Consider the following 13,992-nt stretch of genomic DNA (forward strand, 5'->3'; position numbering starts at 1 on the left):
ACATATTAATGAACATATGGCATATTTTAGCCTAGGACTACTTTCAGTCTGTAGTCATGTCTGGCCTGCAAGTATTCATGAGTGTAACCAAATTCAGGGCCTCCATGAATGGATTAACGTGGTTGAAAAACTTATTCGGGTGTTACCATTTAGTGGTCAAGTCTACGGAATATGTACTGTACTGTGCAATCTAATAATAAGTTTCAATCAATCAATCCCTATTCCACCCTAAACGCAACATTGCCGCCCTGTACACACACATTTAATAGGTATACATGCACTAAAAAACAATAATTGCATGAATTTGGTGTAAACTAGCTTTGTAAAACCTGAAGTTGTTTAGTTTAAAAGATGGGGTTAACATGTCTACTAGTTCTAGACCATAGTATTTTTGTCTATGACAATGTGTCAACAAATTCAATATAAAGTGGCCAACATATGGATTGAAATACAAATTTTAAAGTTTCAAACTTTAATCGAAGGTCCTTGAATGCCCCACAGTTACAGAATATGAGCTGCAAAGTGAAACTTTTTCGTTTTCTCCTCTGCTGCTGCACCAGGTCGATTACGTGTATTTTTTTTTTTTTTACCTTTTGTATGTCACCCCATTCTTGTACTAATGTGATTGTCTGAATGCTGAAAGGTGAACTTGGATGACACTTATGTGTATTTTTTACCTTTTGTATCTCACCCCATTTTTGTACTAAAGTGATTGAGTGCTGAAAGGTGAACTTGGATGACATCGCATAAGATATACATCAGTGCAGATTCAAAAAGTCGACTAAAACAAGGTAAAACAGATGACAAGAGGGAAACGTAAAACACATTAAAAAAGACATGAGTTAATGGAGTGAAGTGTTAGAAACTAAGTTTGCCTATCCAGGCAAAAAAAATTTTCGCATTTGTGATAGGAGGTATAGTCTTTGATCAGGGGTGCTTAAAAATGCGTCGCGGGGGCCATTTGCTGCCCGTAGCAAATTTGTTAATGGCCTACGGCAGAATCATTCACACTAAAATTAACATGCTACCTATTTTCCAGGTATACACCTCAGCATCAAATATTTTGTTTGTTGACCAATGACACCTGTTAACATGCTGGCTTCATTTTCAGCATGTGCTTGTTCTATTTTTAAAGAAAGAAAACAATGTGAAGTTGTCTTTATTTTAAAGTTATCGTGCTGTGATTTTACCAGTCTGGCCCACTTGGGAGTAGATTTTTCTGCATCTGGCCCCCGATCCAAAATGAGTTTGACACCCCTGTGTTAAAATAGCTTATTTAGTTTAATTTCATTGAATTAGTTAGTTTGTTGTATTTTGTAAGCTCATTTTGCTAATACTTTTTGTTACTTGATGCGATCTGGCCAGCGTGCTAACTGTTAGCATTTCAGTTCGGCTCTGGCTCTTCAGAAATCACATGGAATTTCTGCCAAAATTGCATTCTCTAGTTGAAGAAAAACATATATTTTGTGTTGCTTTTGCAAGTGAAAAATAGCAAAATGGCCCCAGCATCCTGTGGCCATCAGTGGAAAAAGTTTGGGCTTCCCTGTCATAGACATTCTTCATTAGTTATTGTCTAATAATACAGTTATACTAACTTTATCCTAACAATTATGATCATTTGTTTTAAACTAAAATATTTAAATGACATGAACACATCTTCAAAAGCCCAGTGCCTACCTGTGCTTGGGGTCCTGGTATAATATATCCACTTTCTTATTTTTTTCTTTTATAAACATTTATTTTCTAATATGCAACATTTGTATACACTGCGATGAGGTGGTGACTTGTCCAGGGTGTACCCTGCCTTCCGCCTGATTGTAGCTGAGATAGGCACCAGTGCCCCCCGCGACCCCAATGGGAATAAGCGGAATACAATCATTTGTATACAATCAAGAAATTAAAATAATCAAAACAAGTACAGGAACAGTACAAAACAGCACCATGGGGGTTGTAATTTCAATAAAGTTTCTAAAATAGAAAGCAAAATATATATGTATCCATCCATCCATCCATTTTCTACCGCTTGTCCCTTTTAGGGTCGTGGGGGGGTGCTGGAGCCTATGTCAGTTGCATTCGGGCAGAAGGCGGCGTACACCCTGGACAAATCACCACCTCATCGCATATATATACTTATATACAGTGGGCTAAAAAAGCATTTAGTCAGCCACCGATTGTGCAAGTTCTCCCACTTAAAATGATGACAGAGGTCTGTAATTTTCATCATAGGTACACTTCAACTGTAAGAGACAGAATGTGAAAAAAAAATCCAGGAATTCACATCGTAGGAATTTAAAATAATTTATTTGTAAATTATGGTGGAAAATAAGTATTTGGTCAACCATTCAAAGCTCTCACTGATAGAAGGTGGGTTTGGCTCAAAATCTCACGATACATGGCCCTTGTTCATTCTTTCCTTAACACGGATCAATCGTCCTGTCCCCTTAGCAGAAAAACAGCCCCAAAGCATGATGTTTCCACCCCCATGCTTCACAGTAGGTATGGTGTTCTTGGGATGCAACTCAGTATTCTTCTTCCTCCAAACACGACGAGTTGAGTTTATACCAAAAAGTTCTATTTTGGTTTCATCTGACCACATGACATTCTCCCAATCCTCTGCTGTATCATCCATGTATCCATTTTGATATAAACTCAACTCGTCGTGTTTGGGTTGCGTTGTTAGCGGTAGAGAGTGTTTTGAAGTACAGTTCTAATTATTTTTAAAAGGCACAGAAAACAGGTCAGGTATTGAGAAACTTTCATTTATGGATAAAAAACTTAGCCAATTATATCCCCCTTTCCTCTCCACTTGGAGTATTTGTCCCATAAGTCAGGAAACTAAATTGCATGTCTCACCTCCCAGCAGCAGGTGGCGCACTATGGGTCACTTAAATGAAAGTCTACCCGGCGCAGAAACCCGAAGAAGAAATAGGCGGAAACGCGCGGAAACTAGTGTTTTGCGCGTGTAATATTTCATCAAAGTTGTGAACTATTTACAAATACATTTACATAAAACAAAGTTGTACATTTTAAGATAAATTATTTGTAACGACTCGTGTTCTGGAGAGCGTTTGCCTCCCTTTGACGAATGTTGGTACCGTAAACTGTGATATCGTCTGTAATATCAACAAGCTTACCGAGCTTATTTTTCCAGGTTTGCCAAGTAACAATAACAACCTCGGCAGATCCATGGCCTCGCAGATGGACGACAGCCATAGAAGGTTCCTGCAGTCCCTGATGCGCAGTGGTATTATTGACCAGCAAACAGCAAAGAAACTCCATCGCCATTGCTGTAAAGTACACGATAGTAAGTCAATGCACCAAAGACTACCGACTGCTGTATTGTAGCCATCATGGCCAGGAGATTTCCATCCATCTATTTTCTACCGCTTATTCCGTTTTGGGGTCGCGGGGGGTGCTGGCGCCTATCTCAGCTACAATCGGACGGAAGGCGGGGTACACCCTGGACAAGTCGCCACCTCGTCGCAGGGCCAACACAGATAGACAGACAATATTCACACTCACATTCACACACTAGGGCCAATTTAGTGTTGCCAATCAACCTATCCCCAGGTGCATGTCTTTGGAAGTGGGAGGAAGCCGGGGAGAACATGCAAACTCCACACAGAAAGATCCCGAGCCTGGATTTGAACCCAGGATTGCAGGACCTTCGTATTGTGAGGCAGACGCACTAGCCCCTCTGCCACCGTGAAGCCCTGTGAAGGCCAGGAGATTTATTTTTTGCAAATTTTTTGTCATGCTCTGATAAGGATGGCAGTTGTATTGCGTTTGAATAAGACTGCATAGCTTCTATTGGGCGGTATAGCTCGGTTGAGGGTTGCAGGTTCGATCCCCGCTTCCGCCACCCTAGTCACTGCCGCTGTGTCCTTGGGCAAGACTCCCATTGCCACCCACACTGGTTTAATTGTAAAAAATTAGATATTGGGTTTCACTATGTATAGCGCTTTTAGTCAATAGATAAATAATAAATACTGTATTTCCTTGAATTGCAGTTGGGGCGCTAATTAATTTAAAACCTCTTCGCACTCCTGCGCTGACCAAAGGCATTCGGTAAAAGTAAGCATGCGCTGATTATTTTAAAACTTCTTCTCACTCCGGCACTTACCAAAGGCATACAGTAAAAATTTGAGTGATATAAGCTTGGACCTTAAATCCCACTGAATTGACAGGACAGATTAAACAAAAAGTCTTATTCAAACTGCATAGCTTCTATGGGGCGGTATTGCTCGGTTGAGGGTTGCAGGTTCGATCCCCGCTTCCGCCACCCTAGTCACTGCCGCTGTGTCCTTGGGCAAGACACTTTACCCACCTGCTCCCAGTGCCACCCACACAGGTTTAAATGTAAAAATTAGATATTGGGTTTCACTATGTATAGCGGCACCTGGGGATAGGTTGATTGGCAACACTAAATGGTCCCTAGTGTGTGAATGTGAGTGTGAATGTTGTCTGTCTATCTGTGTTGGCCCTGCGATGAGGTGGCGACTTGTCCAGGGTGTACCCCGCCTTCCGCCCGATTGTAGCTGAGATAGGCGCCAGCGACCCCAAAAGGGAATAAACGGTAGAAAATGGATATGTATAGCGCTTTGAGTCAATAGATAAATAATAAATACTGTATTTCCTTGAATTGCAGCTGGGGCGCTAATTAATTTAAAACCTCTTCTCACTCCTGCGCTGACCAAAGGCATGCGGTAAAAGTAAGCATGCGCCGATTATTTTAAAACTTCTTCTTACTCCGGCACTTACCAAAGGCATACAGTAAAAATTGGAGTGTGATATAAGCTTGGACCTTAAATCCCACTGAATAGCTCTTAATCTTCTTCCCTTTATGCGATTTACTTTACCCACCTGCTCCCAGTGCCACCCACACTGGTTTAAATGTAAAAATTAGATATTGGGTTTCACTATGTATGGCGCTTTGAGTCAATAGATAAATAATAAATACTGTATTTCCTTGAATTGCAGCTGGGGCGCTAATTAATTTAAAACCTCTTCGCACTCCTGCGCTGACCAAAGGCATGCGGTAAAAGTAAGCATGCGCTGATTATTTTAAAACTTCTTCTCACTCCGGCACTTACCAAAGGCATACAGTAAAAATTTGAGTGTGATATAAGCTTGGACCTTAAATCCCACTGAATAGCTCTTAATCTTCTTCCCTTTATGCGATTTACTTTACCCACCTGCTCCCAGTGCCACCCACACTGGTTTAAATGTAAAAAATAGATATTGGGTTTCACTATGTATAGCGCTTTGAGTCAATAGATAAATAATAAATACTGTATTTCCTTGAATTGCAGTTGGGGCGCTAATTAATTTAAAACCTCTTCGCACTCCTGCGCTGACCAAAGGCATTCGGTAAAAGTAAGCATGCGCTGATTATTTTAAAACTTCTTCTCACTCTGGCACTTACCAAAGGCATACAGTAAAAATTTGAGTGTGATATAAGCCTGGACCTTAAATCCCACTGAATTGACAGGACAGATTAAACAAAAAGTCTTATTCAAACTGCTTAGCTTCTATGGGGCGGTATTGCTCGGTTGAGGGTTGCAGGTTCGATCCCCGCTTCCGCCACCCTAGTCACTGCCGCTGTGTCCTTGGGCAAGACACTTTACCCACCTGCTCCCAGTGCCACCCACACTGGTTTAAATGTAAAAATTAGATATTGGGTTTCACTACGTATAGCGGCACCTGGGGATAGGTTGATTGGCAACACTAAATTGGCCCTAGTGTGTGAATGTGAGTGTGAATGTTGTCTGTCTATCTGTGTTGGCCCTGCGATGAGGTGGCGACTTGTCCAGGGTGTACCCCGCCTTCCGCCCGATTGTAGCTGAGATAGGCTCCAGCGACCCCAAAAGGGAATAAGCGGTAGAAAATGGATATGTATAGCGCTTTGAGTCAATAGATAAATAATAAATACTGTATTTCCTTGAATTGCAGCTGGGGCGCTAATTAATTTAAAACCTCTTCGCACTCCTGCGCTGACCAAAGGCATGCGGTAAAAGTAAGCATGCGCCGATTATTTTAAAACTTCTTCTCACTCCGGCACTTACCAAAGGCATACAGTAAAACATTTGAGTGTGATATAAGCTTGGACCTTAAATCCCACTGAATAGCTCTTAATCTTCTTCCCTTTATGCGATTTCAAATTACCGGTGTTGAAATCAGCCTCCTCCATTTTGAAAATGATGACAGGGGAAGTGTCACTCGTGCTTGGTATTACCAGGCGGTAATACCAAGCATGCGCTAATTATTTTGGGAAGCGAGTTTGACCCGGCAGTAATTCAAGGCAGGCGCATACTATATGCCCTGCGGCAATTCAAGGAAATACGGTAAATGGGTTGTACTTCTACCTTCAATGTACTCAAAGCGCTTTGACACTACTTCCACATTTACCCATTCACACACTGATGGAGGGAGCTGCCATGCAAGGCGCTAACCAGCACCCAACAGGAGCAAGGGTGAAGCCTCTTGCTCAGGACACAACGGACATGACTAGGTTGGTACTAGTTGAACCAGGGACCCTCGGGTGGCGCACGGCCACTCTACCACTGCGCCACGCCGTCACATATTAAAGGCTGTGAATCTTTGGGTGTCCCACGATTCGATTCTTGGGGTCACGATTCGATAATATATCGATTTTTTCAATTCGATTCTCGATTCAAAAATTATATTTTTCCGTTTCAAAACGATTCTGTATTCATTCAATACATAGGATTTCTACCCCAGACTGCTGATATGCAAGCAGAGTAGATTTAAAAAAAAAAAAAAAAAAAGCTTTTGTAATTGTAAAGGACAATGTTTTATCAACTGATTGCAATAATGTAAATTTGTTTTAACTATTAAATGAACCAAAAATATGACTTATTTTATCTTTGTGAAAACATTGGACACAGTGTGTTGTCAAGCTTATGAGATGTGATGCAAGTGTAAGCCACTGTGACACTATTCTTTTTTTTTTTCTTTTTATAAATGTCTAATGATAATGTCAATGAGGGATTTTTAATCACTGCTATGCTGAAATTATAACTAATATTGGTACTATTTTTGATTATATTCATTTTTGTTTCACTACTTTTGGTTTGTGTCTCCTCTCAATTGCTCTGTTTATTGCAGTTCTGAGTGTTGCCGGGTCAGGTTTGGTTTTGGAATTGGATTGCATTGTTATGGTATTGCTGTGTAGTGGTTTGTTGGATTGATAAAAAAAATACCCCCCCCCCCCCCCCCCCAAAAAAAAAAACCGATTTTTGTAAAAATAAGAATCAATTCTGAATCGCACAACGTTTTTGATTCGATTCGTATTAGAATCGATTTTTTCCCACACCCCTAATAAATATAATTCACTTCACTATGCTACAATCTTTCTTAGGCTTATATAGATTTGTATAAAATGTTCTAAATGTTTCATTGATTTGCTTGGGATCAACAGAAATACTAAAATCTGAAAGTTTAATATTAGATATATGATTTCTAGTCATCTGCTTCTTTAATCTTGATGCAAGGAGCTTTCCAGCTTGCTCGCCGTATTCATGAAAGTTTAATTTTGCCCTATTAATTTTATATTCAACCTTCTGCTTTATTGTATTATCATATTCCATTCTTTGTTTGCAAAGTTTGATCCATGTTTCTTGGTTATACTGTTTGGACAATGTGTCCTGCAATTGTTTGATTCCATTCAAAGATTCATTTTTTTCAGCACGTTGTTTTTTAGTCTTAAAGCTTGCAATCCTAATAAGTTCTCCTCTTACACAACACTTAAGTGCTTCCCATATTGTGGAGATGTCAGAAACAGAATCCTGGTTATTTTTAATAAAATCTGAAATAAATTCTTTAATATGTAATTTATTTTCCTCACTTTCTAATAAAGAAATATTAATTTTCCATTGTTTGAATTGGAAAGCGACTGGAGGAAAGTTTACGTCGATTTGAATTGGACTATGATCAGAAATAATTATTGGGTGAATTTTAGCCTGCATGTTTTCTAAAACTGCCTTAGGAACAAAGAACATATCAATTCTTGAAAATGACAGATGTCTGTTTGAATAAAAAGTGAAATCCTTCTCATATGGATTTAAGGTTCTCCAAATATCTATTAGGTTAAGAGTTTGCATTCATTTCAGAAGAGAACAAACTGATTTCTTGGGTTTAACAATCTTACCAGTTTTATCAATGTTTGGATTCATTGTTAAATGTAGATTTCCACCTATAATAATATCAGAATCAACATAATCTGCCAATTTGTTTACATTGCAGCACGTTATGCCAGCGACCAACTCGATGACTACATAGACACCATCAACTCTCACCTGCAGCCGATGTTCATGCAGATACGAAAGGGCACGTGCGAGGACAGCGGCGTGCAGCACTACGCCTTGGTGAGCTGTTAAAAATCCATATGCAAAACGTAGGAAAGCAACGATTATTGTACGATTCCAATCTGTAGTAGCAATCACAGTTTAACGATCATCGGCGGAGTCGTACCAAAGACTATAAAAATGGGACCCATTACCTCCCTGCTTGGCACTCAGCATCAAGGGTTAGAATTGGGGGTTAAATCACCAAAAAAAGGCCTTCTCTGCTGGCCTAACATAATCAGAAATTATGATCATAATTAAAGACAAAGTTATTTTCCTAATTTACTAGCTCCTACCAACCTAGTCACGTCCGTTGTGTCTTTGAGCAAGACACTTCACCCTTGCTCCTGATGGGTCGTGGTTACAGTAGTGCCTTTCATGGCAGCTCCCGCCATCAGTTTGTGAATGTGGAAATAGTGTCAAAGCGCTTTGAGTACCTTGAAAGTAGAAAAGCGCTATACAAGTAAAACCCATTTACATTTACATTCCCTCAATATCCAAAATGATTCATATTCTCTTCATGTCATATTATGCACGTTCCAGTGCTGCTGCCATCTCAAGATGGCGACACCCTGCTCAGAAAAAACTGCCTTTAACTCCCAGCACGAATGTCAGAGACACGTGAGACAAAAACCTCAATGTAGGTCTCACTTAGACCTATATTTCATACACTGATAGCCCACCGCTAAAATCAACAGGAAGTTTGCCATTCCCCGTTCAATACAAAAGCTTCTCTCCATTCGCAATACATTAGTCTTAAGATGGCGGCACCCTGCTCGGACAAAACTGCCTCTAACTCCCAGTAGGAATGTCAAAGACACATGAAATAAAAACTTCTATGTAGGTCTCACTTAGACCTATATTTCATACACTGACTACCCCAAGCTAAAATCAACAGGAAGTTTGCAATTCCCCCTTCAATACAAAAGATGCAGCTTTAATTTTAGTTTGTATCCAATCAGAGTTCAGCTAGCTTATGTAGCCATGCTCTACCAAATCTGCCAGACGTCTTCAGATTCAGCAATGCAGGCATCCGTTTACTGCAAGCGAACGGGGACATACAGTGCTAGACAGTTGCGATAGCCAATCAGATCATGTTTTAAACATATGCTATAAAAACACTGTAACTGATCATCTAAATCCTGTCCAGGTTAACATGACTGAGACAGAAATCACCAGAATGACATCCGATTACGCCGACCATGAGTTGGAGCTCTTCAGGAAAATTGTGCGTTGAATTATTAAGTATACCAACTATTTTGTGTTCTAGTTGCTCCCATCTCTCAAATGCACATGCATTCTGACCAAAGGGCTGAAACCGAAATTGTTGCATGTAAACACTGTTCCTGTTAAGATGGATCTGATTGTGGACGCAGACTTTGGCACGGCCTCCTCCACGGAAATCCTGAATTGCGCCCTCACACTGAGCAAAAAGCAGAAGAAGAAAGACACAGAACAGCTGCTGAATCGACTCGTGCATGACAGTTGGCTCACGGAGGTAAAAATCACCCCATATTTTTGTAACCGATATAATTGTCATCTTTTGCTTCTTGTTTCTTTTTCTTTGACAGACAACCTTTTTCTTGCTTCTTAAATAATAAGGTCTTTATTACCTTTTATTACCACGTTCTCTTGTACAGTTGGTCCTTGGGTTCCATTCCTATGCCAGATTTCAGGCTTAACGAGTTTATTGTCATGTGCACAATAGAAACATGTTTCATCTGTACAATGACATTATTTCTTTGTTGTCCACACTTTTGCGCAGCACAGTAAAGAAGGGAGGTAGTAATATGAAAAAAGAAAAATTAAAAATATATATAAATACAAATAATATGACAATATTTTATGCAAAAAATGTACTGAGAAGGTGACATTTTTTTAGTTTGTGTTAAAGTGTACAGAAAAATTAAAAACATTTTTAAACGTTAAAGTCGAGAAAAAACTTGATTGCATCACAGAAGGCTTCTCGAACAAATCAAATGTCCAAACAAGCCGTCCTTGTATTCCAAAAGATAATTTTTTTAGCGCCATTTCCTTTTGACGCACTTTTGTTTTTTCTCTGACTTTAAATTCAACATCTGCTTTGTTTTCAATGAACAGTCAAGCCTGCTGAACCACTGCTGTTGCATTTAAAAAAAAAAACAAGAACAATTTTAAAAAAATTATGTGAGTGTGAATGTTGTCTGTCTATCTGTGATGGCCCTGTGATGAAGTGGCGACTTGTCCAGGGTGTACGCCGCCTTCCGCCCTAATGCAGCAGAGATAGGCTCCAGCATCCCCCGCAAGCCCGAACGGGACTAGTAGTAGAAAATGGATGGATGGATGTTACAAAAATGTAAATGGAATTAGCACAATACAGTACAGTATAACAAAGTATCCATCCATCCATCCATCCATTTTCTACCGGTTGTCCCTTTCGAGGTCGCTGGAGCCTATCTCAGCTGCGGTAGGCGGGGTACATCCTGGACACCTTATTATATAACGTCATAACTTTCTAAAACAAATACTTACATGTGATGCTTTTGAAGGTGCAAATAACACATAGCTTACGTGTAGTTTTAAAAAATGCAGCTTTCAGCAAAGATGTGACTGAGGAACTGATTTCCAACCCTGGCCATCAGCAGATTATTAATGCAGTAGATTCTTAAAAAAGTTGAGTGCTGTCCTAGACATGATCTTTGGCTAGCTTTTTTTTGCAGAAGGTCCTTTAAACAGAGATTGCTCCTGTAACTCTTGACAAAATAAAAAGACCAAAATCAATATTCTCCTATAGAGGACGCTGGTGCTCTGGAATGAACAAAATAAGACTAAAAGTGAAGGGAGAAGTCCTTTCTCCTGTTCCTTGGTTTTTTCTGGAAACGTCCCTAAAACAATTTTGTTGAATATCCCTGGTGTACACACTCTTTTATAGTTATTTGCAGTTTTTTTTTTCTTACAGTAGTTTTTCTCTTCAGAGACAGGGTGTATACTGCCTGTCCACCAGATGTATTATTGAGATGGACTCGCACATTCGCACCATGTATCAGGATCAGGTCAAACAGTGTCACATCTGTCGCAACATCGCCTTCCAGGTGAATCTCTCCCATGTTTTTTTGCACCATCGCTCCTCTATCCTTTTAAAAATGACAAGAACATTACCTTTTATTACATAGTTACATTGAAGACTGTAGTCTTTAATACTTCCGTGTCAAGCCTTCTAATGAGCAATTGACTCAATTTCTTTTTTTAGGGTCAAATCTGTGAGAATCCAATGTGTGGAATAAAAATACACAACCCATGTGTGGCCAGATTCTTCAGAGGAACAACAGAGCCTCGGTGCCCTGCTTGTGAGGATTTTTGGCCGCATGAGATTCCCCGTGAGTGCATTATTATATACCGACATACAGTACACACGCCATTTTTCATTAAAAAAATAATCCTATTCTTTTATCAATTCCAGAAATTGAGGAACGTTCAGCCAATGAAGACCTGTGAATCACTTTTGTTAAAAAAAAGTTTATATTTTTAAACATACAATACACAATTTGGTTTTGTCTTGTACCCAAATATAAAGTGTTTGTAATATGTGTTCTTCATCAACATATCCGAACCCCTTTTAAAATGGTTAAGGGAGCAATAAATTTTAAGTTTTAAAAAACTTGGTGGCTTGCAACATTTGTAGTAAAATACCTCATAAATGTGCCAAATTGTGCTCCAAAAGATACTGATATTAACCAGCAACCTTTTATTTGCATTCCTTCTTGGTGGCAACATTATTTAGTAGTTTTACATAAAAATAACAGCTCTGGAAATATGTTTTTTCTCGAAAGCCTCTCTTGGGGTGCTCAGGACACAATATTGCTGTCATGTTACAAAATTGCAGCTCCTACATCCGCCTCCCAAGTATTGAATGTGGCTGCTATGTGGCCTATTGGACGCATGATGGCGCTGTTGGTAAAATAATTGATGGAACTAGCACTATTGACAGCGTTCTGAAAAATAAAATAACACATAAATGGTTATGTATGATCTCTTTAGGATTATTTATAGTCAATCAATTTGTTTTGTAAATTATATTTTACTTATGCTTTACCTAAAGCCACAAGAAATGTAACACATAAGCTAATATTTGAATATATTTACATTTCTATTTAGTATAACAATAACAACTCACCAGAAGATCATCAATGCAAATGAAAATTGTATACAGTATTAGCAATTTATATTATTTTACACTGAAGGTATTGTTCACATATTTTGTTGTTACTCTTATTTATTTTTGGTATCTAATTACATTCGATTGCAACGATTGCATGAATAAATTTTCCTGAAGGAACTCTCCTGAAGGAATCAATAAAGTACTATCTATCTATCTATCTATCTAAATGTATGTTTATTTCAACAAAAGAAAATTAGTCCATTGCCTACTAATATTTTTTATTATGCATTTAATAAAATGTACACAATGAGGGATGAAATCCGACTTTATAGCATATACTGTACATTGAAATTGTGTTAAAAGAAAACAACTTTTTTTTTTTTTTTAACAAATAACATGTTCGGTCAACTTCTATAAATTATTTTTTCTTTCTAGAAGCCACCATTGTTCGGTTCAAAATTACGATCAAGTTTTAAATTAACAGTCGGTAGTGGACTATTTTGCTCAGTCACTCAATTGCAGTTATTGTATTTCCATCTTCTTGTAATATACTTTATAATGAAAAGTATTGTCTTGAATGTGTTAAAATTCATATTTTTTTTTTAATCCTATTTCCATATGAATAAGCAGATCAACAGTTTTTGACCGACAAAACGTTCTGACTAAACATTATTTTCCTTAATTTTTTAATGCGACTAATGTAAATTGCAGTCAGTTAAATTTGGGAATAGATTAAAAAACAACTACAAAATACATAGTTAAAACTAATATGTTTGCAAATCAGCCTTAATAAATAATTCTCAGGAAAAAAATAAGTGTGCAAATTAAAATACCTTATTTCCTTCGTCACAGTGTTTGTTCTTCAGCCTAATTGTCATTGGAATGACTTGTTTGTGTGTGTTGTTTCCCTTGACAACAAACCAGGACTGTCGGCCTCTCACACTGCGTGCATGGCACCGCTGTCTCGGGAAAGACAACCACTAGACAACTCGCCTTGATGCCCCCCCCTTCCCTCCCACACACACACCGAGAAAAGGTCAAAATAATAAATGTAGCCTCAATTGATGGTTTGGCGGAGGGGGGGGGGGGGGGTGTCAGTACAAATTTTTGGAAGAGCGCTCCTCCAAAGGACTAATGAATTCATATATCTGAGCATGGCCAATGAGGGGAAACAGCATGGCCTCTTTTTCCCAATGAAAAGGTTGAACTAAATCTACTGCAGAGCCTCTCAAAGCCATCACACTCCTAAACAAACGTGTCTGCTTAAACCTCTTTTTCTCTTGCAGACCTACATCTTTATACACGCCATCTTCCCAGTGAGCAGAGCCAGATTAACATGGATCAGTGTGTCGACTCGTCCCTTTGTGGTATGTCACAAAAGTTTAAATGCTTGAATATGTTATAGAGTTTCCTGTCTTTTCACACATCAAGGACAAATATCCATCCATCCATCCATTTTCTACCGCTTATTCCCTTTCGGGGTCGCGG

At 38.9% G+C, this 13,992-nt stretch overlaps 2 protein-coding genes across 5 annotated transcripts in view; both read left to right on the forward strand.

Moving 5' to 3' along the window:
- Nucleotides 1-2,899: 2,899 nt before the first annotated feature.
- On the forward strand, nt 2,900-11,928 carry nsmce1 (NSE1 homolog, SMC5-SMC6 complex component). Of its 2 annotated transcripts, XM_061880467.1 has the most exons (8): nt 2,900-3,087; nt 3,152-3,304; nt 8,266-8,387; nt 9,517-9,594; nt 9,721-9,864; nt 11,321-11,437; nt 11,596-11,722; nt 11,806-11,928. In XM_061880467.1, exons 2-8 carry the CDS (start codon nt 3,187-3,189, stop codon nt 11,838-11,840), a joined length of 741 nt encoding a protein of 246 aa, XP_061736451.1. In that variant the 5' UTR covers nt 2,900-3,087; nt 3,152-3,186; the 3' UTR covers nt 11,841-11,928. The 2 variants fall into 2 exon arrangements, with proteins under 2 accessions (XP_061736451.1, XP_061736452.1); XM_061880468.1 differs by having other exon boundaries at nt 2,900-3,304.
- Nucleotides 11,929-12,075: 147 nt separating this feature from the next.
- Nucleotides 12,076-13,992, forward strand: part of caly (calcyon neuron-specific vesicular protein) — a 43,018-nt gene continuing 41,101 nt past the window's right edge. Inside the window, exons 1-2 of one of the 3 annotated variants that reach the window (XM_061880465.1) lie at nt 12,076-13,540; nt 13,791-13,871. The gene's annotated coding sequence lies outside the window, so the exon portion shown is untranslated. Of the gene's footprint in view, nt 13,541-13,599; nt 13,872-13,992 lie in introns of those variants that run through there. The other 2 variants (XM_061880466.1, XM_061880464.1) reach the window with 2 other exon arrangements.

Source organism: Nerophis ophidion, linkage group LG20 (assembly GCF_033978795.1).
Source record: "Nerophis ophidion isolate RoL-2023_Sa linkage group LG20, RoL_Noph_v1.0, whole genome shotgun sequence".
NCBI lineage: Eukaryota > Metazoa > Chordata > Actinopteri > Syngnathiformes > Syngnathidae > Nerophis > Nerophis ophidion.